The sequence below is a fragment of the Petromyzon marinus genome, unplaced genomic scaffold (assembly GCF_048934315.1).
Source record: "Petromyzon marinus isolate PM22_M1 ecotype Great Lakes invasive population unplaced genomic scaffold, UKy_Petmar_22M1.pri1.0 PM_Scaffold_4, whole genome shotgun sequence".
Classification (NCBI taxonomy): domain Eukaryota; kingdom Metazoa; phylum Chordata; class Hyperoartia; order Petromyzontiformes; family Petromyzontidae; genus Petromyzon; species Petromyzon marinus.
This window is the reverse complement of record NW_027423390.1, coordinates 3742919-3766089: the sequence shown is the minus strand read 5'-3', so window position 1 is coordinate 3766089 and position 23171 is coordinate 3742919. Positions and strand designations below refer to the sequence as shown.

Sequence of the window (23171 nt, the reverse complement as noted above, 5' to 3'; positions counted from 1 at the left end):
TGACGAGTGAGTGGTGAGTGCTCAGTGACAAGCAGGTGAGTGTGGCAGTGTCTAAACATCATCGCCGTTATCATTCTGCTCGTCTCAAGAGGTCTAACACCGCCTTTTGAGACTAGCCTCCAAAGAAAGCTGTCTCTAGTGTGGACCAATCAGTTTAAAAGACAATGCATATATTATCAGAGTGTGCGTTGTAAAAGGTTTCATTTTGGTGTTTTAACATCTTAACACCTGTTTTGTTTCCAGAAAAAAAGGGGAAAACCTCTTCTGATATAAAGGACCTTTCAAAACTCATTGATCGTAAACAATGTGGTTAACAAAAGTAACCAGCGAGTACAAACAAATTACGTCACGCATGCAGAGCTTTTTTATACGTCACGCACGTTTTCCACGGCGGTGATGACATCACAATCGCTGTGCCCCATGGCTCAACCAGAAATATACGGCTTGTAAACGAAAACAACGAGCAGTGAGGTCTAAAAAAACACGCATGGACAAACGACATAACGTGCATTTACTGGAGGTATTTTGTTTTTGCTTTTTCCACCAAGAAAAATAAATTAATTACAATAGATCATCGATTATCCGGCGACTTTGGGGGAGGAGAGGGGGCACCGGATTTTCAAAAACGTCTGATAATCACTCATCATCATCATTTTAAATAGCTTATTTTTGCATATTTTCGTATGACATGTTTTTAGGTGTTCTATGTGTACGCTTTTTTAGTGTTTAAATTTGTTTACTGCATGAAATTGGCGTAAATATACAAATAAACAACAATAAATAACGTACTCTTTGGCTCTTTCGGTAAAGTCATAAATGGGACCGAGAGCAGGAGCTCGAGGCTCCGGGTTTTGGGATTGGATCTTCTCGTCGTTACTGCCGCCTTGTCACCATCGTTGCTGCCGTCTCCGTTCGCGCTGCTAGATAGTTTTTGGCTGTCTCCGTCAGTGCCATCGGTGGTAGGCGGCTAGTGTTGTGTATATGCTAGCGACTGTAGAGTGTGTGCAGGCGAGATTGTGAGTGTTCAATAATGAAGGTGCCTCTGCAAACCTCGTCTCCGACTCACTGACACTACACATGTTGGTTTAAGCACGTGACTTGTAATACACACTTCCAAGAATAACCATTTATAACTGTTTTTAGATGAATAATATGAGCTTAAGGGATCATCTATGAGTTATTAAGTGATGTCAAAATCTCAGGTGCGTGGTTAATCGGATAAACCGCATGTGGATAATCGAGAATCGAATGTATTCTTATTTTACCAGGTAAGGCCCACTGAGCTATATAGCTCAATTTTTGGAAGCTACCTGGCTATCACAAATGATATCTGAATTATTTATAGCTGTAGCCAAATACTCTGAAAACGTAATGTTGATTCTAAACGTGGAGCGGAAAAACCAGAGGACCTGGAGAAAAAGCCACTCGACCATAGGTGAGGGAGATATGCACACTCCAAATCTATAGGCGTCAGGGTTGGGATCGTACCCACTACCTCCTGTATACCTCTTGGGTATACAAGAAGTAATTGCAAGGTAGTTAACATCTCCGAGCCACCGTGGCAACAGTTGTCAAGGGGACGGGGCGACCAGGCGAATCGGGGACAAGAGAAGGTTCGAGAAGGAAGGTGCGGAGGGGGGCGGGGGGTAAGAAGGGGGAAGAGAAGCATAGAGGACAGGGGAGGAGAGAAGGAGATGCAGTTGGGGAACAAACAACAGATAAGCTTCTGCGCCGGCGGAGCTTTGTCGTTGAGCTGGAGCAGAGAGGAACGGGAGAGGCAGGGCCAGGTCCCCACTGGCCATAGGGGCAGCAGTCCAGGGCCTGGTCCGGACTGGCCATCGGGGTCATATGCCCAATAGGGCTGGTCCATTCCGAGGGTCGGATGGGGCTGAGTCTATGTGGGGAAATTGCAAATGTGGTCAGAGTAAAAAAACACGTTTTTTATTAATTTAAATGTACCTCTCATATACGCTCACGTTGCTTGTTTACGCTCTCGGTTGGCAAGTCCCTCATATTTGGAAGCCCTGAAAGAGTCTTCCATACCCCCCCCCCCCATCCCCCCCATGAGCCTTAGGACTCAGCCCCAAGTGGTTGCCAATGAGGATGGCATAGCTATTTTTGGACCCAGCTCTGTGTGTGTTTACAAAAATGCCTGGGACCATTTTTCAGTCCCAGTGCGTATCGCTAGGCTCAGGTCACGAGTGGAGTGAGCGAGACAGCGTAGGGTGAACAGAGAGCCTGGGGGACTTGTGGTCATGCTGGACGCTCGATTCGAGTGGAAGGCGCCCCGCCTGCCCATTGCAAACGAATTGTCGCGTCGCAGCTCGCAACCAATTTGCTCTTCTAGAGACAAGTTGCTTTGCTGGATTGTTAAAAATGTTATCGGGGACACTTTAGGAAACCCGGCCACTGCCCACTCTCTCTGCCTACTGCCCCTCCGCCCCCACTGACCCCCCTCCCACCCCTCCAAGAGATCATTACTCGTACCGGTCGTTGCACGCAGTGAAGGAACTCTGTGACGTCGCCGGTGGAATCAACGGCAGCACGTGGCTGTGACGACCACGAGCAGTGGGCTCAGGGAGAACCCAGACATGGCGAAGGCCGTGCGCCCGGCAGAGTTGCCTGGCTTGGTTGTGGTCTTAGTTGTTGGCTTGGTTGTGGAATTAGCTGGTGGCTTGGTTGAGGTCTTAGCTGGTGGCTTGGTTGAGGTCTTAGCTGGTGGCTTGGCTGTGGTATTAGCTGGTGGCTTGGCTGTGGTCTTAGTTGATGGCTTGGCTGTGGTCTTAGTTGATGGCTTGGCTGTGGTCTTAGGTGGTGGCTTGGCTGTGGTCTTAGCTGGTGGCTTGGCTGTGGTTTTGGTTGGTTGTTCAGGTTCATTTTCTTCTCGTTCTCTTGTCGTGGTTTTAGCTGGTGCCTTGGTTGTGGCTTTAGCTGGTGCCTTGGTTGTGGTTTTAGCTGGTGCCTTGGTTGTGGTTTTAGTTGGTGCCTTGGTTGTGGTTTTGGCTGGTTCTTCAGGTTCATTTTCTTCACGTTCCCTTGTCGTGGTTTTAGCTGGTGCCTTAGTTGTGGGTTTAGCTGGTGCCTTGGTTGTATTTTTAGCTGGTGCTTTAGTTGTGGTTTTAGTTTGGGCCTTGGTTGTGGTCTTAGTTGGTGCCTTGTTTGTGGTTTTAGCTGGTGCCTTGGTTGTGGTTTTAGCTGGTGCCTTGGTTGTGGTTTTAGTTGGTGCCTTGGTTGTGGTTTTAGCTGGTGCCTTGGTTGTGGTTTTAGCTGGTGCCTTGGTTGTGGTCTTAGTTGGTGCCTTGGTTGTGGTTACATAACCTGCAACACACACAACGGAATAGGAGGTTTACGGAAATATAATTTCATCGTGCCCCTCTCTCTCAAACACGAAACAGAGAGAGAATGATTGCATGTTAAGCCTTATACACCAATTACAAGGCCTGCTACCCTAGCTATGCACGCCTGTGATCCAGCGTTGTGGAGGCCATGACAGTTCTTAGATCAGGTGTGTATGTATGTTGAACTTCTTTCGCACCGCACATAGTAACCGTGCTAATCGGAGGTGCGGGGTCACACACAAACATTGTGAAACTCCCTCCACGTGGGCGTCGAGGAGGTGCCCCCGTATCCCTGGCTCGCCAGGACAAGGTGGCACAACAAGGTGCAACAGCACTTGCCCCTACAGTGTTCTAAGGCTAGATGGGGGATCTTTATCCCAGAGGTGTTCTCTAACAGCACTTGCCCCAACAATCTGTTAAGGCTGCACGGGGGATCTTTGTTTTTGAGTTGGGGGGGGGGGGGGTACATTTTGCAGGTAGTTTTCTTTCTGCAAACGGATGCTTGACCAATACCAGTCACGTGGTTTTATTTTTCAGACGTGGGAAGAAAACCCGGAGAACCCGGAGGAGATACGAACTCAAAGTACAGAAAGGTGCCCAAGTCGGGAATGGAACTCAGCCAGACACTTCTGTCCGTCCGCGAGGTCGCAGGTGTTCACCACCACCGCGCTTGTTGGACTCACCTGAGGCATTGACCTTCGCCGACCGCACGTTCATTTGCCATTCGGGTTCCGTCTTTACCACGGTCGCTCTGTAGGGGTGAACACACCAGGTCAGGCGTGTAACAACCCGACGGTGTGTGAACTTACCCGTGATGAATCACGCGCATGCACAATCGTGCATTCTGCTGCTTACCTGTTGCGGTAATTGCCACGGAGAGCCGGGTGCGTTTGAATGAGGGGCCGCGTTCCACGTTATAACAGAGCGCGTTATAACGGGCACGTTATGCGTTATAATGGGGGCCGCGCTACGCGTTTTGATGGTGCACATTCCACGCTGTGCGATCAGCGTTCCACAAACGGAAGAACCGTGTTATAGCGGAAACGCGTGGAAGTGTGAACACCGTTAAGAGGTGACACGCTATTCCTTCATAGGGGTTCTCCTCTCGGCATTCCTGACACCAATAATACACTATTAAACTATTATATTTTATTTACCAGGTGTAAAGCCCCACTGAGCCATGTAGCTCTTTTTCAGAAGCGACCTGGCCATCACAAATGATAGTTCAACGATGTAGCGGCTTATCATTATCACGTGGAAATTTATAGCAGTAGCCAAATAACTCTAAACACGTGATGTCGATTATGAATGTGGAGGGAAAAAACCGGAGGACCCGGAAAAATATCCATGCGACCAGAGAGAGAGAGAGAGAGCGAGAGAGAGAAAGAGAGACGCAAGCTCCAAATATACAGTAGGCGTCAGGGTCGGGATCGAACCCACAACCTCCTGTACACCAGACGAGGGAGTTAACATGTCGTAGCCACCGTGGTGCCCAATTATGTTTCTTCTATATATAAACGCCCAACTTTTTCTGTGATGAACGCTGCACTTCCCGTCGTTTTCATGCAGGGGGCGCGTAGGTTTCAACGACGGAGGCGCACGGACAGACGTTCGATTACATTGGAATAATCGATCTGCAGAACGAGGCGATTCGGCATTGATTCCCAGAATCGACTTGGCCCTCACCGACACGACTTTGCCATTTGTTTTGCGATAATTTCCCATTCTCCCTGTATACGCTATCACAATTAACAAATTGCAGGGAGAGACGTTCGATTTCGTTGGGAAGCGCACTACTTTATCTATCTTTCTATGATGAATAATATAATAATATAGGATACAACTTCTAAACGGAGCATCGGGTGCTTGCGTGAATGCGTCGTTCGTATGCTAATTTTGTGACTTTCCTGGCTGAAGGCCGGAAATGCTTTTGTTCAGGGGCGCCCTAGTTATTAATAATAATAATCCAGTGGGTTGTGCCCGTAAGCATGTCCCTGTGAGGGTGAACTCACACAAACACAACGGAGCTGGGAGGATTTGTAGTCGGTGGGATCCAAAAGAAGCTCAGGTCAGCCTTGGTGGCGCCGGTGGAGTGTGTCACCGCGTCGTTTGCCAGGGCACGGCACTGCGAGAGAGAGAGAGACGCAAATGTAGTGGCCTTATTGACGTCGGAGACTGTCTATTTGAGGCAACACGTATTTATTACAGATACTTCAATTACAGTAGCGACCCTGATACTCGAAGAGGTAATGGCCGCTTCACCCGTACTCTATAGAGGGAACGTTCCCCGAGCTTTAGCCCATGCTAGCTCCCTGGTTCCCTCTATCCTGGTCCTCTCTCAGGAGGCTATCTGACCTGGCCCAGCTTCGGCGCAGGTCTCGATCACCAGCCGCACGAGTCCGGCCCTCAGAAGGACATCGGGCCTCGCGGCTCTGGTGTCGCACCCTGGCTTGCTTTGCCCGGCCCTCAAAAGGACAGCGGGCCAAAGGAGTTCCAGGGTCTGGCTAGTCGATCTTCATTCTTCACTGGCTCTTCATCTTGACTGGGTCGAACTCCCCCTCAGCTCTCCGGGTCCCACCTTTTATACTGTCCCTCACTGAGGGGTGGGGCTGGGAGGGATCACAGCGTCCCCCACAGCCCCCCAGGGTGGTGGCCGTAGTGGACGTGTTTGTGGCCACCGTTACACAACCGCGTGTCACCCTCCCGTAACACCTCTACACAAACAAACCGACAATGGACGTTGTTATCGAGGCTGGAATTGACCCGACGAGCCCACGGGGAGCACCTCTGTTGACAGATGTACAGCCCAGGCTGGCTCGACAATGGTGAACCCACACACAGGGTGACCACGTGCCCCAGCCGTGCTTAGAATGGGCCACTGTCCAACCTGAAAGAATTCGCTCATTAACCCTCCCCCCATCACAACCTTCTATTCACGCTTTTTTACTTTCCCAAATCCCCCTCTTTGTCACTCGTGTTAACCAGTTGCCTCCTGCGTGAGCCAGGTGCTGAGTCACCTGTGTGAGCCAGGTGCCTCCTGTGTGAGCCAGGTGCTGAGTCACCTGTGTGAGCCAGGTGCCTCCTGTGTGAGCCAGGTGCTGGTCACCTGTGTGAGCCCGGGTTTGTGAAGTCACCTTTAGAATTGTGTTGCCTGCAGGTGGGGTGTCCCATGTGCCCACGATGGTCGTGGTGTTGTGTTCTCGCGCTTGCAGGAGGTAGCCCCTGAAGGTGCCCTGGATGGTGACTGCGGGTGACCGGGCACACAAAAGGGAGGGAGGAATCCGGTGAGCTATAAAGCTCTTTTTCACAGATGTTCAGTAAGAGCACGGGGAAATAAAGTTACAAAAACAAACAATAGAAAAACATGATCGGAGCACAAAGTACAAGAAAGATAAACAAATCACCCAAACACATACAAATAAAACGAAACCATCCCCATCCTACCAGACAAGGCCCCGCTGAGGTATAACTTGTTTCTTCAGAAGCGACCTGGTCATCACAACTGATCGCAGCTCAACCATGTAGCCCCATAATTAGGACATTTATAGCACCAAGAATAATCGAAATAATCTCAATGGATTTTTCTAAATGATGCGGAGGGGGGGGAGAAACGGAAGACCCCGAGGTAAAAAAAGATCCACGTGACCGCCGTAAATGTGGATAAAAAACGGAATAACGTTTTAAATTGTTTGTTTTTGTCATTTCAAACGCCCGGCTATCACTCTCTCTGCAGGACAAGTTGCCTTTGCCGCTGAGGATGAGGCACGGACGAATTTCCCTCAGCCAGCGTGGAGGATACCCCCGGCCATTCTTTCCCAGAAAAATAGCATGTTAGGCGAAAAACGCGTTGAGCGGAACAATAATCCCCCCCCCCCGCCCATTAATGACGTATCGATAAAGTTCGGCGAGATACGACGTGACTCCTATGACGAACGCGCACGCCGTGGGACGTCGGATAAGTCGCCGTATCGTTCTGAGCACCTCGTCGACCGCTCAGCAACCGCGTCGATGATGTCACGGCACGTGCGTTCCGCGTTCTACTCCGGCCGTTTCTATCGTCGTCATTACTTGCAAATGTCCGTCCGTCACGATTTGTATCGCCATAAACGGGACATCGGAGTGGGGTGGCGGGGAGAGGCGCAGGGCACAGGCAAGGCCTCGCTGGACGCGGGAGGAAGGTTACGCTCCTGGGAAACCTCCGTGTTGGGCAAAACCGGCGCTCGACAAAGAAAGAGGGTTGTGTTCGTCACTCCGGAAGTATTATCACCCCACTCCCTCTTTGTTTAACCAGTTCTACAAGAACTGCCACCCTTGTAATTTGGCTGTAGTCACTCTCCATTTCTTGTATGTGTGTATGTGCGTGAATGTGAGTGTGTCTATGTGCGTGTGTGTTTATCTATGTCGAGCGGTAGTGCCTAGTTAGATTCCCGCTCACGGCCAACACCAGTGACGATTATCTGAACCGATCCTGAGCTTTCCCTGGATCGACTCAACCTCAAATGAGCACTGCGCTGGTTAGGCACTGCCTCACCAACACTTACTTTACCTGGAATGGTACCTTCTACAAAAATGAGGGTACCCCTATAGGTTCCCCTTGTCACCAGTGATAGCCAACCTGAAGATGGAAGCTTGTGTTGCCTCCGAAAAGTCGTGATTTAATTTAGTTGTTTTTATTTATTTTATTTTACCTACGTAACTTTACCGAAAAAAAACAAAGAGTATGAATCCTTGCAGTCACGAAAGCTTGAAATCTAGAACTCAAATTAGTACCTAGTGCGATGTGTAAGCATTGCCACTAGGTAAACAAAGGCAACCGGGCGTAGTGCTGGCCACCTACCCCCTCGTGTGTTAACAGCACTTGCTCCAACAGTCTGTTATGGGCTATATGGGGGGATCTTTGTTTTTGTACATAGTCTGGTCGACTGAGTCTTCGATACGGGTGAACGAATGGACGAGCGGAGGGGGTTGATCATTCACTCACCTTTAACCTTGGTGCCAGAGGTGAAGGTGCTGCTGTTGGTGACGATGGAGTAGGGTGTGCCAGTCAGTGTGTTGGGGTTGTGATGTGGAACCATGTTGGTGCAGGAAGATGATGGAGCTCCACCAGGGTAGCCCTGAGTTCTGTGCAGACCCACCAACCCCACCATCCACACAGCCAGCAGCGCCTCCATCATTCGCAGAGAGAGAGACGAGGCCACGGCGTTTAAGTTGACGACAAATGTTGGTGATCAGTATTAATTTATTTCGGATGGCAAAGCTAAAATAACTTTAAACACAGATAAAAAAAAAACTCTTGCGAAAGTTTGAAAATATAAGCCGGCGAAGGTTAACAACACAAAAAAGGCTAAAAATTAGTTGGCAATTCAAGCGGAGGGTGGAGCAGCGTAGACGTCAGGGCTTCTTATAGTAGAGAGATGGGGGGGTAGGGCGGGGGGGGGCACACAACGGGGGGTCAGACAAACACAGGGACCACATTGGTCACCGGGGTGGATTTGGCTCGAGGGCACCCACGACGATTGGGAGACATTGTGCAATGCCGCACAATGTTGCGCCAAAATTTCTGAATTCTTCTGCAGGGCGAGGTGTGGCGGTCTTATCTCTTCATTGTTGGAGGGACGCTCTCCCCCTCCCCCCATCGTAGCGCTGTCCCGCGGGGACTCGGAGTGAACGTCGCTTACCCTGAATGACCCCCCCCTCCCTCCGAGCGAGAGGACGATCGTGGCAGTGCGGGGTTGGTCAGAGGACCGCATTGGTTGTGAATTTGGTTGCGCGTAACTGTCGGGGGAGCGGGGTTGGAGCGGGGGGGGGAGGGGGTATGGGGGAGGGGGCAGAGCCAGAGGTAAGGCTCCTCCTAGACACCCACCCACGGGTAGAAGGGAGTGAGATGGAACAGATGGAGATTAGTCCACACACTTTGCTGCTGTACCGCCTTCTACCTGGCAGTGCCAAGGGTACGGCTCATCCTCGGCGCCCACCCACTGCTGCCCCAACACAGCAATCACGGGCAGCGTAGCAACCACCGCTCGGAATATTATGAATAATATTTGCATTGTCCTTGTACTCTTCACTTTTTGGCGTTGTCTTTTGGTCTAACACTGGGCGCCGCAGTGGCGAGGAGATGTTAACCACCTCTACCGGTGTACAGGAGGTAGTGGGTTCGATCCCGACCCTGACGCTTGCTGTATATTTGGAGTTTTCGGTGTTTCTCTTCTCCCCGTGGTGGCGCTGATTTTTCTCCAGGTCCTCCGGTTTTTCGCTCCACATTTAAAATCACGCGTTTAGGGTATTTGCCTGCTGCTAAAAATCTCCACGTAATGATGATATCAGCCACTTCGTCGGGCTACCACTTGTGATGGTCAGGTCGCTTCTGAAAAAGAGCTACATCGCAGCTCAGTGGGCCTGACCTGGTAAGAGAAAAATTGTTTGGTAATTTTTTTAAAATAGTTTAGTCAAGGAAATAAAGGAGGCTGGCTGTAACTGTGGTGTAGGCCAATCAGTTTGAAAGAAAATGCATACATTATTATTTTTTATTATCAAGCAAGTTTGTTTGCATGTTTTACCACAATCATGACCTTAATGCAGACACGACGGTGCCTAGCGATAATCTATTGGTTGTTTTAACATCTTAACACAACTCCTGTAGTAGTTAATGCCCAGAACGGTAATGAAGCCTATTCTTCTGTTTCGTTCATCATTACGAATGTAATTGGGTCCAACGTTCCTGCAACGTCCAAACCAAATAAATATGTTGCTCCGGTTAATCTGAAATCCACGTGACTACCTCTATAGTACAGTAGTTGCATATCTTTACGACAGTGGGTGGAGTTTGATTGATGCTGATTGTCTGTGGCTCTGCTATCATCCAATTAGTGAGCTGAGTCTTCTGCTGGGCGGGAGCCAGAAAGTTATCACTGAGCATTAACAAAATCAACTTTCTTTACTTAATTTAAACCTATTTATTAGTTGTTTTTGGTATAGAGATCCACGGAAAATGGATGTTTGGATTATCCGTGATTTAGATTTATCTGTGGCCGCCATCCCTGTCATAAGCGTGGATAATCGATAATCTACTGCATATGTATCTCTCTATATCCCTATGAGTCCCTATGCAAATCTATGTATCTCTATGGGTCTTCATGGCATTTTGGTAATGACCCAGGGCCACGCTTGCGAATGAGACTCCTACCCTGGTCTCCTGAGTTTTGACCTGATCACACAGAATCAACTCCGGAACGATGTAATCTCTCTGCACTTGTGCGTGTATTATATTGGTCTTTATTGTAGTATCTGTGTATCTAACTCACAGCATCGTGAAAAGCAAAACAATACAACGACAATAATCATTAAAAGGCACACAGGAGTTCAACAGCCAAGTAGTTTGTGAAGGATTGGACGCTTACAGTTAGCAGGTGAAAGTAAAACTCCAAGAGAGCGAACGTGTTATGGGTTGTTTAAACTCGAGTTAAATATTCAATATTACGGCAACATTCAAGCTTAAAAATATATGGCCTATTACGACTTAATATTATATACTCATGGTCGTTTACCCATTAGAGTCTCGCCGAGTCTCAAGGGCTCGTTGGGCAGGAGGCTCTTGCCAAGAGTTGGTGGCGGTAGTGGGGGGGGGGGGCGATGTTACCGCTGCTGATGCTACCGCTGTGAGATCCCAGTCGAGGGATTTTGCTGCAGGGGATTTCTCAGCACTGATTGGTGGGGGGGGGGGGGGAGGTCATGTGGGGGTTTTAGGGCGATAGCAGTTCCACTGTGGGAATGGGGTTGAGCTATAGCAGGAGGAGGAGAAACTGAAGAATCCAGAGTAAACCAATGCAGGACAAGTGGAGAGAGGGAGGGAGCACACCAACTGCACACACACAGAATCGGAGCCCTAATCGGGAATGGAACCCAGGCTCTTGTTGTTGCGAGGGCCAAAGTGTTGCCACCCAACACTGTCCACCCGAAATATGTCAACATATATATATAAAAAAGTTAAATATTCAAAAACACACATGCATGCTTTACACCGGACGATGGACTAACATGTGCAGAGACCCACCCAGTGACGTGGAGACATTGTCAAGGCGAGGGATGACATCACAAAGGCGTCCAGTGATGTCGTCTGAAACACGTGGCAGAGGGCACAAGTGCTTCTCATAGTGCAGCTGGAGCCATCAGGCACAGCCTGTAGTGGCCTCCCAGCAGGTGGGGTGGCAACAGTTGCTGTTGTGTGGGTCTAGCCTAGGGGCACCCCCAGTAGCAGCTGTCCCTGTGCATAGGTCACCGTTGTAACGCGGAATGTGCGCTATTATAACACAGTTTACGACCAGTCAGTGACGAACAACTTTCTTGAGCTACGCGGCTGAGCGGTACGGTGATACGGTACGTGGAATGATACGGTAACGCGGCGGCGTACCCTCAGTTATCTGTCCCACCATCTCACTACTTTGTGTGTGCATAGTAGCAATCGCAGTATGCCGTATCTCGCCAAACTTTATTGTCGTTAAATCAGTTATGGGAAATCCTTTTTTTGCAACGCGTTTTCCATTTAACGCAGAACTTTTTCAGGAACGGGTCTACTGCCAGCACTGCCACCCGGCGTGTTAGCGAGGACTGACTAAGTGCACTTGCCGGAGCGGCCCCTGCTGGGGATCGAGACGACATCTCGACCTTGTATCTCTTCTAACGACGCGGGGTGGGCGTGAGAAGGCGCGCTGAGTTACGCGCAACTCAACGCAACTCACGGAGCAACTCACGACGTGACTTGCAGACCCTTCACAGGGGGACATTCTCATCCGAGGTCACTGCTCCATTCTGAGAGACGTCCAATAATTAATCATTTGTGAGTACCGCGGGGGCAGTGTTGTGTGTTGTGGTTGGTATAACATACTCATTACTCCTTGTATTGTGGTTGGTATAGCGTAAATACTTTGTGAATTGGGGCCAGTATAGTATAATTAGTCTGTGTTATGGCTGAGAATATCGTAATTAGTCTGTGTGTTGTGGAAGATATAGCTTAATTACTTCGTGATTTGAGGCTAGTATAGCTGTGTGTTGTGGATAGTATAGCGTAATTACCTTGTGTGTTGGGGCTACAATAGTATACTTTGTGTGCAGTGGCTGATATATTGTAATTACTGTGTGTTGTTTCTGATTTATTGTATTACTCTTGTGTGTTGTGGCTTATGTATTGCAATTACTGTGTGTGCTGTGGTTGGTATTGCTTCATGACTCTGTGTGTTGTGGCTGGTACAGCATAATAACTCTGCGTTATGGCTGCTATAGGCGTGTGCTATGGCTAATACAGCACGATTACTCTTTGCGACGCGGTTGGTATGGTGAAACAGTCATGGTTGTCGCACGTGGTTGACATGTGTTGGACACGTGCCACGCACGTGTTGGACACGCGTTTGACGCGTGGTTGGCACGTGGTTGTCACGTGTCCGGACACGTGGTTAGACACGTGCCGACAAGTGGACACGTGGCCAGGCATGTGGGTGGGGCGAAATCCCGCGACCGTGCGAACTAATCGCGGCACGTGGCTCCGACGGCCGCCAGCGTCGCGCCCAGGCAGAGCGACACCCCAGCGCAGAGCAAACGCCCAGCGGAGCTGCCACCCTTGCCCACCGCGGTCGTGTACCCCGCATGCCCGCCTGACCACACGCCGTCACTGCCAACCGTCGTTTGAGCTCCTCCCGCTCCTCCTGCTGCTGCCTTGGTCGTGGTTTGAGCTCCCCCGCCTCCTCCTGCTGCCGCTGCCTTGGTCGTGGTTTTAGCTCCCCCGCCTCCTCCTGCTGCCGCTGCCTTGGTCGTGGTTTTAGCTCCCCCGCCTCCTCCTCCTGCTGCTGCCTTGGTCGTGGTTTTAGCTCCCCCGCCTCCTCCTGCTGCTGCCGCTGCCTTGGTCGTGGTTTGAGCTCCCCCGCCTCCTCCTGCTGCCGCTGCCTTGGTCGTGGTTTTAGCTCCCCCGCCTCCTCCTGCTGCTGCTGCCTTGGTCGTGGTTTTAGCTCCCCCGCCTCCTCCTCCTGCTGCTGCATTGGTCGTGGTTGGAGCTCCCCCGCCTCCTCCTCCTGCTGCTGCGTTGGCCGTGGTCTTTGCTGGGTTTCCATAACCTGGGCAAAAACACAACGTGCACACGCCGGCCCTCAGATTGGCTCCGAGCACCAAACAGTTCAGGAAACTCTGCAAGACTCATTTTTTCCTTTTAGCTTTTCCTTGAGTACGTCCTCTCATTTTTATATTTTGTGTCGTGATTTTATAGGTAGGAGGACTACCTTCGTTTAAGTTATACTGTAAAGTATTGCGATGCCCTCTTTAGTGGGAACGAGTTTATTTTTACTCAAAAAGTAAATTGAATTAATGAAAGATCCCCCGCCCCCCATGTAGCCTCAACCGACTGCTGGAGCAAGTGCAGTTAGTAGCGAGTAGCAGCAGCACCTGTTAAGGTAGACAGACAAAGGTCCCCCGTGTAGCCTCTAACACAATGTAGGGGCACGTGCAGTTAGTAGTGAGTAGCAGCAGCATCTGTGAAGATAGACACAGACAAAGGTCCCCCGTGTAGCCTCTAAAAGACTGCTGGGGCAAGTGCTGTTAGTAGCGAGTAGCAGCATCTATGAAGGTAGACACAGACAAAGATCCCCCGTGTAGCCTCTAACAGACTTCTGGGGCAAGTGCTCTGAGTAGCGAGTAGCAGCAGCACCTATGAAGGTAGACACAGACAAAGATCCCCCGTGTAGCCTCTAACAGACTGTAGGGGCTAGTGCTGTTAGTAGCGAGTAGCAGCAGCGCCTATGAAGGTAGACACAGACAAAGATCCCCCGTGTAGTAGAGGCCGACCGAAATTCGGTTTCGGCGCCGAAAGTTGGCAAATGGCCTCTTTCGGCATAGTTTCTGTTTCGGCCGAAGCCAAAAAGTAAACTTTCGGTTTACTTTCGGTTTCGGCCAAAAGTAAATTTTTAACTTTCAGTCTGGTAGCGTTTTCGGCCAAAACCAGAAATTCAGTTTCGGTCGGCCTCTACCGTGTCGTCTCTAAGAGACTGTTGGGGCAAGTGCTGTTAGTAGCGAGTAGCAGCAGCAGCGCCTATGAAGGGCGGCATGAGTGGCCAGCACCAAAGACAAAAGTCCCCTCGTGTAGCCTCGAATCGAATCCATGCACTTTTATGTTTTTAGATGTGAGGCACGCGGTGTTTTTGTGCGTGTGGACGGACCTGAGGGTTTGAGTGTTTGTGACGTCACATTGCCCTGCCATTCGTTGTACAGCTTCACGACGGTCGCTCTGCGGGGAGCGAAAGGCCCGGGTGAAGATTCAAGGGAGCAGGAGGGATCGAAGTCTCATTTGCAGGATTGAGTGAGTCAATGAGCGAGTGAGTGAGTGATTGAGTGGGTCAGTGATTGAGTGGGTGATTGAGTGAATGAGTGGTTGGCTACGTATGGTGCGAGATCAACATACATACATTTTAGTGACTGACTCACAGACACTAAGAGTAGGAGGCACTCTGTTTATTAACAGCCTTAACACTTAGTAACTACAGCTCCCAGTCAGGAACAGCTGGCAGACTGCCTGACTGACGACGCCGAGATGGTGAAGACGAAGATGGCGACGAAGACTCCAGCAGCACGACGAGGGGATCCCACTCCAAACGACAGCCCCGAGCTCTAGCTCAGCCCCCCCCCCCCTTTTATCCTCCCAGCGTAGCCTCGCTCCGGCCCAGCCACGCCCCCTCTCCGGAACCTACGAGCGGGTTCCCGGACTTCCCTCACGTGCCCCTTCTATAACCTTTCCCCTACATCTCTCTCTCTGGTCTATCACGTGACCTGCTGGGCTGCTGCAACTGCAGATGCTCTTCCCTGCCAGCAACAAGCGCTATGCTGCTAAGTGACCGATTCTATGTCAACACGCATTCATTAAGTGAGTGGGTGGGTGAATGACAGTGGACGAGTGAGTCAAGTTGATGTTGTGGTGTCACCAGCTGAGAAATCGAGTGATTGAGTGTGTGAGTGATTGAGTGAATAGGTGGGTGGGTGAATGAGTAATTGAGTGAGTGATTGAGTGAGTGTGTGGGCGAGTGATTAATTGATTGAGTGGGTTAATTCGTTATTGAGTGGGTGGGTGAGTACGCGAGTGTTTGATTGAGTGAGTGGGTGATTGAGTGAGTGGGTGAATAAGTTATTGAGTGGGTGAATGAGTTATTGAGTGAGTAATTTAGTGAGTGGGTGGGTGAGTGAGTGGGTGAGTGAGTGAATCCTGGGGTCTCTTGAGTTACCACCTCATCACACAACCATTGGTACTCGTAATGTAAAGAGAACAAACTATGGACATATATAAAGACATTAAATGCTCACATGAACTCTATGGAGGAAGGAGCATTTGAGCCCGGTGGAATCCAATTAAAGACCAGGTCTCTCTTGGAGTCATTGGAGGTGTGAGTCATGGCGTCGTTTCTTGAGTTCGTGCACTGCAAGACGACACGGGGACATGGTGATATGGGGACATGCGGAGAAAGAGACACGGGTACATGGAGATACACAGGAACACGGGGACACGGAGACACGGGGACACGAAGATATGGAAATACACAGACACAGAGATACGGGAAAAAGGAAATACGGAGACACGGGGACACTGGGTCACGGAGACACGGGGACATGGAGACACGGGGGACACAGGGACACGGAGACACGGAGGACATGGAAATATGGGGACACAGGGACACGGAGACACGGGGACACGGAGACACGAGGACACAGAAATGCGGAGACACAGGGGACATAGAAATACGGGGACATGGGGACACGGAGACACGGGGACATGGGGACACGGGGAACACGGGGACACAGGGACACAGGGACACGGAGACATGGGGATATGGAGATACAAGGACACGGAGATATGCAGGTACTTGTACGTGTAGGTATACTTCTACATGTAGGTACTTGTAGGTATAGGTATACTAGTACCTGTAGGTACTTGTACGTGTAGGTATACTAGTACCTGTAGGTACTTGTACGTGTAGGTATACTAGTACCTGTAGGTACTTGTACATGTAGGTAGACTAGTACCTGTAGGTACTTGTACGTGTAGGTATACTAGTACCTGTAGGTGCTAGTACGTGTAGGTATATTAGTACCTGTAGGTACTTGTACATGTAGGTATACTTGTACCTGTAGATACCTGTAGATACTTGTACGTGTAGGTATACTTTTACCTGTAAGTACCTGTAGGTACTTGTACGTGTAGGTAGACTTGTACCTGTAGGTACCTGTAGGTACTTGTACGTGTAGGTATACTTGTACCTGTAGGTACCTGTAGATACTTGTACGTGTAGGTATACGTGTACCTGTAGGTACCTGTAGGTACTTGTACGTGTAGGTATACTTGTACCTGTAGGTACCTGTAGGTACTTGTACGTGTAGGTATACTTGTACCTGTAGGTACCTGTAGGTACTTGTACGTGTAGGTATACTTGTACCTGTAGGTACTTGGTGCCATTGGGTGGCGTGCCCCAGGTCCCCACGATGTTCGCCGTGCCGGTTTCGCGCGCCTGGAGCAGGAAACCCGTGAACTCGCCCTTGATGGTGACTACGGCGCAGGCGACATTCACTCAGACGGCGAACCATGCCACCATTCATGTTACCGTGCCACCAGTCATGTTACCGTGTCACCAGTCATGTTACTGTGCCACCATTCGTGTTACCGTGCCACCATTCATGTTACTGTGCCACCAGTCATGTTACCGTGCCACCAGTCATGTTACCGTGTCACCATTCGTGTTACCGTGCCACCAGTCATGTTACCGTGCCACCAGTCATGTTACCGTGCCACCAGTCATGTTACCGTGCCACCAGTCATGTTACCGTGCCACCATTCATGTTACCGTGCCACCAGTCATGTTACCGTGCCACCAGTCATGTTACCGTGCCACCATTCATGTTACCGTGCCACCAGTCATGTTACCGTGCCACCAGTCATGTTACCGTGTCACCAGTCATGTTACCGTGCCACCATTCATGTTACCGTGCCACCAGTCATGTTACTGTGCCACCAGTCATGTTACCATGCCACCAGTCATGTTACCGTGCCACCATTCGTGTTACCGTGCCACCAGTCATGTTACCGTGCCACCAGTCATGTTACCGTGCCACCAGTCATGTTACCATGCCACCAGTCATGTTACCGTGCCACCATTCGTGTTACCGTGCCACCAGTCATGTTACCGTGCCACCAGTCATGATACCCTGCCACCATTCATGTTAACGTGCCACCATTCATGTTACCGTGCCACCATTCATGTTACCGTGCCACCAGTCATGTTACCGTGCCACCAGTCATGTTACCGTGCCACCATTCGTGTTACCGTGCCACCAGTCATGTTACCGTGCCACCAGTCATGTTACCGTGCCACCAGTCACGTTACCGTGCCACCAGTCACGTTAACGTGCCACCATTCATGTTACCGTGCCACCAGTCATGTTACCGTGCCACCAGTCATGTTACCGTGCCACCAGTCATGTTACCGTGCCACCAGTCATGTTACCGTGCTGCCAGTCATGTTACCGTGCCACCAGTCATGTTACCGTGCCACCAGTCATGTTACCTCGCCACCATTCATGTTACCGTGCCACCAGTAATGTTACCTTGCCACCATTCATGTTACCGTGTCACCATTCATGTTACCGTGCCACCAGTCGTGTTACCGTGCCACCATTCGTGTTACCGTGCCACCAGTCGTGTTATGGTGCCACCAGTCATGTTACCGTGCCACCAGTCATGTTACCGTGTCACCAGTCATGTTACCGTGCCACCAGTCATGTTACCGTGCCACCAGTCATGTTACCGTGCCACCAGTCGTGTTACCGTGCCACCAGTCATGTTACCGTGCCACCAGTCATGTTACCATGCCACCAGTCGTGTTACCGTGCCACCAATCATGTTACCGTGCCACCATTCGTGTTACCGTGCCACCATTCATGTTACCGTGTCACCAGTCATGTTACCGTGCCACCAGTCATGTTACCGCGCCACCAGTCATGTTACTGTGCCACCAGTCATGTTACCGTGCCACCAGTCGTGTTACCGTGCCACCAGTCGTGTTACCATGCCACCAGTCATGTTACCGTGCCACCATTCATGTTACCATGCCACCAGTCATGTTATCGTGGCACCAGTCATGTTACCGTGCCACCAGTCATGTTACTGTGCCACCAGTCATGTTACCGTGCCACCAGTCATGTTACCGTGCCACCAGTCATGTTACCGTGCCACCAGTCATGTTACCGTGCCATCAGTCATGTTACCGTGCCACCAGTCATGTTACTGTGCCACCAGTCATGTTACTGTGCCACCAGTCATGTTACCGTGCCGACTAAGAAGGCCCCACGGAGCTGCTGTTTCGCTCTCATTTTCAGGCAAGCGACCTGGATATCACAAGTGATAGCGAATTGGCCTATGGGGCCGTCCATAAATGACGTCATGCGATTTTGGACGATTTTTTACCCCCACCCTTCGTCACATGACGTCACAAAAACTCAGACCCCCCCTCAAATATGACGTCACAAAGCTCTGCCCCCCCCCCCCCCCAAATAAAACAAGCTTCAAATCGCTCTAAACTATTGTCATTATAGTGCATATTTAATGTGGCGCTGCACTGACGTTGTAAGAGAAAACATTTATTAAAACGTCTATTTAATTAAGTAGAATATGTTGTCTATTTTTATTTAAAGTTGTGCATTTTTACGTGACGTCACATTTCTCAAACCCCCCCCCCCCCTTCATCACACATCGTCACAAATGTCTGATCCCCCCCCCCCCACCTAGGTGCGTGAGGTAATTTATGGACGGCCCCTATCACCATCACCATCGCGTGGAAATGTAAAGCAGTAGCCAAATACTCTAAACGCACGTTTCTAATTGTGGAGGCGAAAACCCAGAGAAAAATCCACGCGACCATGAGGACAGAGACGAATATAAAACAGGCATCGTCAGGGTCGGGATCGAACCCACGGCCTCCTGTATACAAGGAGAAGTAGTTAACATCTCGCCAACGGTAACGATCACCCTCGCAGTACAGGTAACGTCCGATCAGTCCAGGGAGCATGCACATTTAACATTGAAGTCTGAAGTCTATTGGATCCTTTGTATTAATGTATGAATGATGACCTTCTTCTTTGGTTCTTTCGGTAAAGTCACGTGACTTTACCGAAAGAACCAAAGAAGATTAATCCTTGCAGTCACGAAAGCTTTAAATCGAAATTTAATGATGACCTTCTTTCGCACCGTATGTAGCAACCCGTGCTAATCGGAGGTGCGAGGCGCAGGAGTAGGAGGAGTGTGGGAAAGATAATTGAGGTAGACACGTGATGGACCATTCAATGCCTTGGAGGTTGGAGCACCACGACCCCCTGCATACAAGGCGAGGGAGATAACATCTCGCTAATGCGCAAACAAATGTGTTACATCTGCTCGCTCACAGTACTTGCTCCAAACGTCTGTTAAGGCTAAGCGGGGGGTCGTTGTCTTTGTTGTGGCAAGATGTAAACTACCTCACCTGGTATACAGGGAGTCGTGGGTTAAATCCCGACCCGAACGCCTGCTGTCTATTTGGAGTTTGCATCTCTGTCCCTCCACATTTAGAAACACGCGTTTCGAGTAATTGGCTGCTATGCATTTGCACGTGATAAGCCACTACGTTGAGCGATCATTTGTGGCCAGGTCGCTTCTGAAAAAGAGCTACAGAGCTCAGTGGGCCTTACCTGGTAATATAAAACATTGTTTAGTTTAGTTGTAACAGAATTTCACATTGAAGGATCGTGACAGAATTTCACATTGGAGGATCGTGACAGAATTTCACATTGAAGGATCGTGACAGAATTTCACATTGGAGGAGAGTGACAGAATTTCACATTGGAGGATAGTGAGAGAATTTCACATTGGAGGATCGTGACAGAATTTCACATTGGAGGATCGTGACAGAATTTCACATTGGAGGATCGTGACAGAATTTCACATTGGAGGATAATGACAGAATTTCACATTAGAGGATCGTGGCAGAATTTCACATTGGAGGATAGTGACAGAATTTCACATTGGAGGATAGTGACAGAATTTCACATTGGAGGATAATGACAGAATTTCACATTGGATGATCGTTACAGAATTTCACATTGAAGGATCGTGACAGAATTTCACATTGGAGGATAGTGACAGAATTTCACGTTGAAATTGGCTTGAATGAGTGAATACATTAATAGGTGAATGAATGAGTGTGTGAGTAGGTGGGTGAATGAGTGGATAAGTGAGTGGATGAGTGAGTGAATGAGTGAGTCGAGAGGTGAGTGAATGAGTGGGATAAGTGAGTTGAGTGAGCGATTGAGTGTGGTGAACGCAAGTGCGGTGCTGAATGAGTTTGTCGCCCATGTCTCAGTGCGGGCCGAGTCGTCGTCGTGGTGTAGAGATAAGAATCGAGGAGTGCGCATCGAAGCGCAGTCGAGGGTTGCGCGACTCGTCCATCGACTCACCCTGCACGGCGGTGATGGCGTTGAAGGTGTGGTCGGCGGTGCTCACGGAGAACAGAGATTTATTGAAGTTGTTGGCGCCGTGCATCGGCGTCATCCCCACGCATTGATCTTTGGGAGCTCCCTCCGCGTAGCCCTCAACTCCGTCGAGCCGGATCAGGTGCGCGGAGAAGCAGAGAGCGAGGAGAGCCCTCATCGCGGCATGCGAAGGCAAAACTGACCAGCTGGCCAAGAGGGACCAGAGACACGGGGGTGGGGGGGGGACAGAGACTCAAAGAGAGACAGAGACACAGATTGATACACAGACAGATACACAGAGAGAGACACAGACAGATACAGAGAGAGATACGCAGACAGATACACAGATTGAGACACAGACAGATACACAGAGAGATATGCAGACAGATACACAGGGAGAGACACAGACAGATACACAGGGAGAGACACAGACAGATACACAAAGAGAGACACAGACAGATACACAGGGAGAGACACAAACTGATACATAGAGAGAGACACAGACAGATACACAGAGAGATACACAGACAGATACACAGAGAGAGACACAGACAGATACACAGGGAGAGACACAAACTGATACACAGAGAGATACACAGACAAATACAGAGAGAGAGACACAGACAGATACACAGGGAGAGACGCAGATTGATGCACAGACAGATATACAGAGAGAGACACAGACAAATACACAGACGGAGACACAGAGAGAGATACGGACGTATACACGGACAGACACACAGAGAGACAGGGATAGAGAAGGCAAAGCAGAGAGAGAAGAATAATTTATTCACAATTCTGGCTATCACCTGATGAGGCTGCTGGTAGTTGCTGTTGTAATCAACAGCGAAAACGTGACGGTACTCGAATTGTAAACATTGTGAGTTTACTCTCCAACACACAACCGGTTAGTGCTGAACTAGTAACTAATTGTGCAAGTTTTGTCTACTTGACAAACACTTGCTCATTGGCTGTGTCGGGTGGATGTGGCCGATTTAACGACATTTATATTTACGCGACATAACCCCCCAAAAGCCCTCTATTATGGTTAAATTTGGTCGCGAAAGCTCCACTACGTGTTAAACATAGAGAGGGAGAGAGAAAGTTCTGCCTCTGAGGTATGCGATGCTAAGTTGGACGCGCACACCTGAGATCAGAATCTTTGTCTTGAGTGGAGGAATCCGAAAAACTATTAAGCTCTTTTTTAAACACCGATGCCCAAGTAGCTGAATTAAAGATTTGGTATAAAGTAGAGGTTTATGTTTGTTTTTATTTGACTATATATACGCGAATGGTTCTTAAGCCAATGAATATCTTTTGAGAGAAAACAAATCTAAATCATCCGGATATAAATCTAATTTCAATTGAAAAAAACCCAACAGAGATGTAAGATTTATAGCTTAGGATTTAGCACAACAACAAAAACCTATACACCACAGAGTTATCGTGATGTCCCTTCCCTGTGGATGTGCCCACCGATCTCGATGCAACTCCAATATCCAAGGAGGGCAACAAGGAGGATGAGGAGTGCCTCTGAGAACGAATCTGTGGGCGATCCGCGGGGTGGAAGTGGAGGATGAGGGTGGTGGACTATTTATAGGACGGATGAGACAATGAACTCAATGTGGAGGTGTGGGGGAGGGTTGAGTTCCTTGTTGATTTCAGATAGCTATCGGGTGGGAAGGAGATACGAAAGGTGCGTGTGCGTGTAAACATGTCAGTCAACCCATTGCACCTGCTTGGGTTCAGTCCTGTGATCTCCTCCTTGCCAGGGGGCGTTCGACACTTCACGTGGCCTTGAAGTGCACCTGGCCTTTTCGATTTGAAGCTTTCGTGACTGCAAGGATTCATCTTCTTTGGTTCTTTCGGTAAAGTCACGTAGAATGAGAATAAAATAATAAAATAACACAGTAAAATTCTCACGACGTTTCGGTCACAAAGCAAGCGGCCGTCTTCAGGTGAAAGGTACAGAACTGAAGCTCTGTCGTCCCGACAGTTCTGTACCTTTCACATGAAGACGGCCGCTTGCGTTGTGGCCGAAACGTCGTGAGAATTTTATTGTGTTATTTTATTATTTTATTCTCATTCTACGTGACTTTACCGAAAGAACCAAAGAAGATGCACCTGGCCTGTTTGGGGAGTGGTGGCACAGCGGTTACCGCGCTTAGCCCTAACAAGCTGGTCGAGACTCCCCCTCCACTCCCCACCGGGTTTCCGATTCCTGCTGACGGCTGACGCCAGTGACGATTATCTGAACCGGTCCTGGGTCCCCCCCCGTGTCGACTTAGCCTCAAATTAGTACCTGATATGTTG

At 49.6% G+C, this 23171-nt stretch overlaps 2 protein-coding genes across 3 annotated transcripts; both read right to left on the bottom strand.

Annotated features, from left to right (window-relative positions):
• Positions 1-2481: 2481 nt before the first annotated feature.
• Positions 2482-4088, bottom strand: LOC142923298 (uncharacterized). Its single transcript, XM_076064345.1, has 2 exons — positions 4022-4088; positions 2482-3318 (listed from the first exon to the last, which is right to left on the bottom strand). The coding sequence occupies exons 1-2, from the start codon at positions 4053-4055 to the stop codon at positions 2534-2536; spliced, it is 819 nt and encodes a 272-aa protein (XP_075920460.1). The 5' UTR covers positions 4056-4088; the 3' UTR covers positions 2482-2533.
• Positions 4089-9687: 5599 nt separating this feature from the next.
• LOC116956832 (uncharacterized) lies at positions 9688-22775 on the bottom strand. Of its 2 annotated transcripts, XM_076064343.1 has the most exons (6): positions 22335-22775; positions 20844-21064; positions 16799-16908; positions 15672-15784; positions 14537-14604; positions 9688-13441 (listed from the first exon to the last, which is right to left on the bottom strand). In XM_076064343.1, the coding sequence occupies exons 2-6, from the start codon at positions 21034-21036 to the stop codon at positions 12858-12860; spliced, it is 1068 nt and encodes a 355-aa protein (XP_075920458.1). In that variant the 5' UTR covers positions 21037-21064; positions 22335-22775; the 3' UTR covers positions 9688-12857. The 2 variants fall into 2 exon arrangements, with proteins under 2 accessions (XP_075920458.1, XP_075920459.1); XM_076064344.1 differs by lacking the exon at positions 22335-22775 and having other exon boundaries at positions 20844-21182.
• Positions 22776-23171: the final 396 nt, after the last annotated feature.

Coding starts and splice junctions, on each gene's coding strand:
- LOC142923298 (XM_076064345.1), bottom strand. CDS start 4,055: ATGAACGTGCGGTCGGCGAAGGTCAATGCCTCAG. Junction 3,319..4,021: donor GGCGAAGGTCAATGCCTCAG/GTGAGTCCAACA, acceptor TGTGTGTTGCAG/GTTATGTAACCACAACCAAG.
- LOC116956832 (XM_076064343.1), bottom strand. CDS start 21,036: ATGAGGGCTCTCCTCGCTCTCTGCTTCTCCGCGCACCTGATCCGGCTC. Junction 15,785..16,798: donor ATGGCACCAAGTACCTACAG/GTACAAGTATAC, acceptor GTCGTCTTGCAG/TGCACGAACTCAAGAAACGA. Junction 14,605..15,671: donor CCTTCCTCCATAGAGTTCAT/GTGAGCATTTAA, acceptor CGCTCCCCGCAG/AGCGACCGTCGTGAAGCTGT.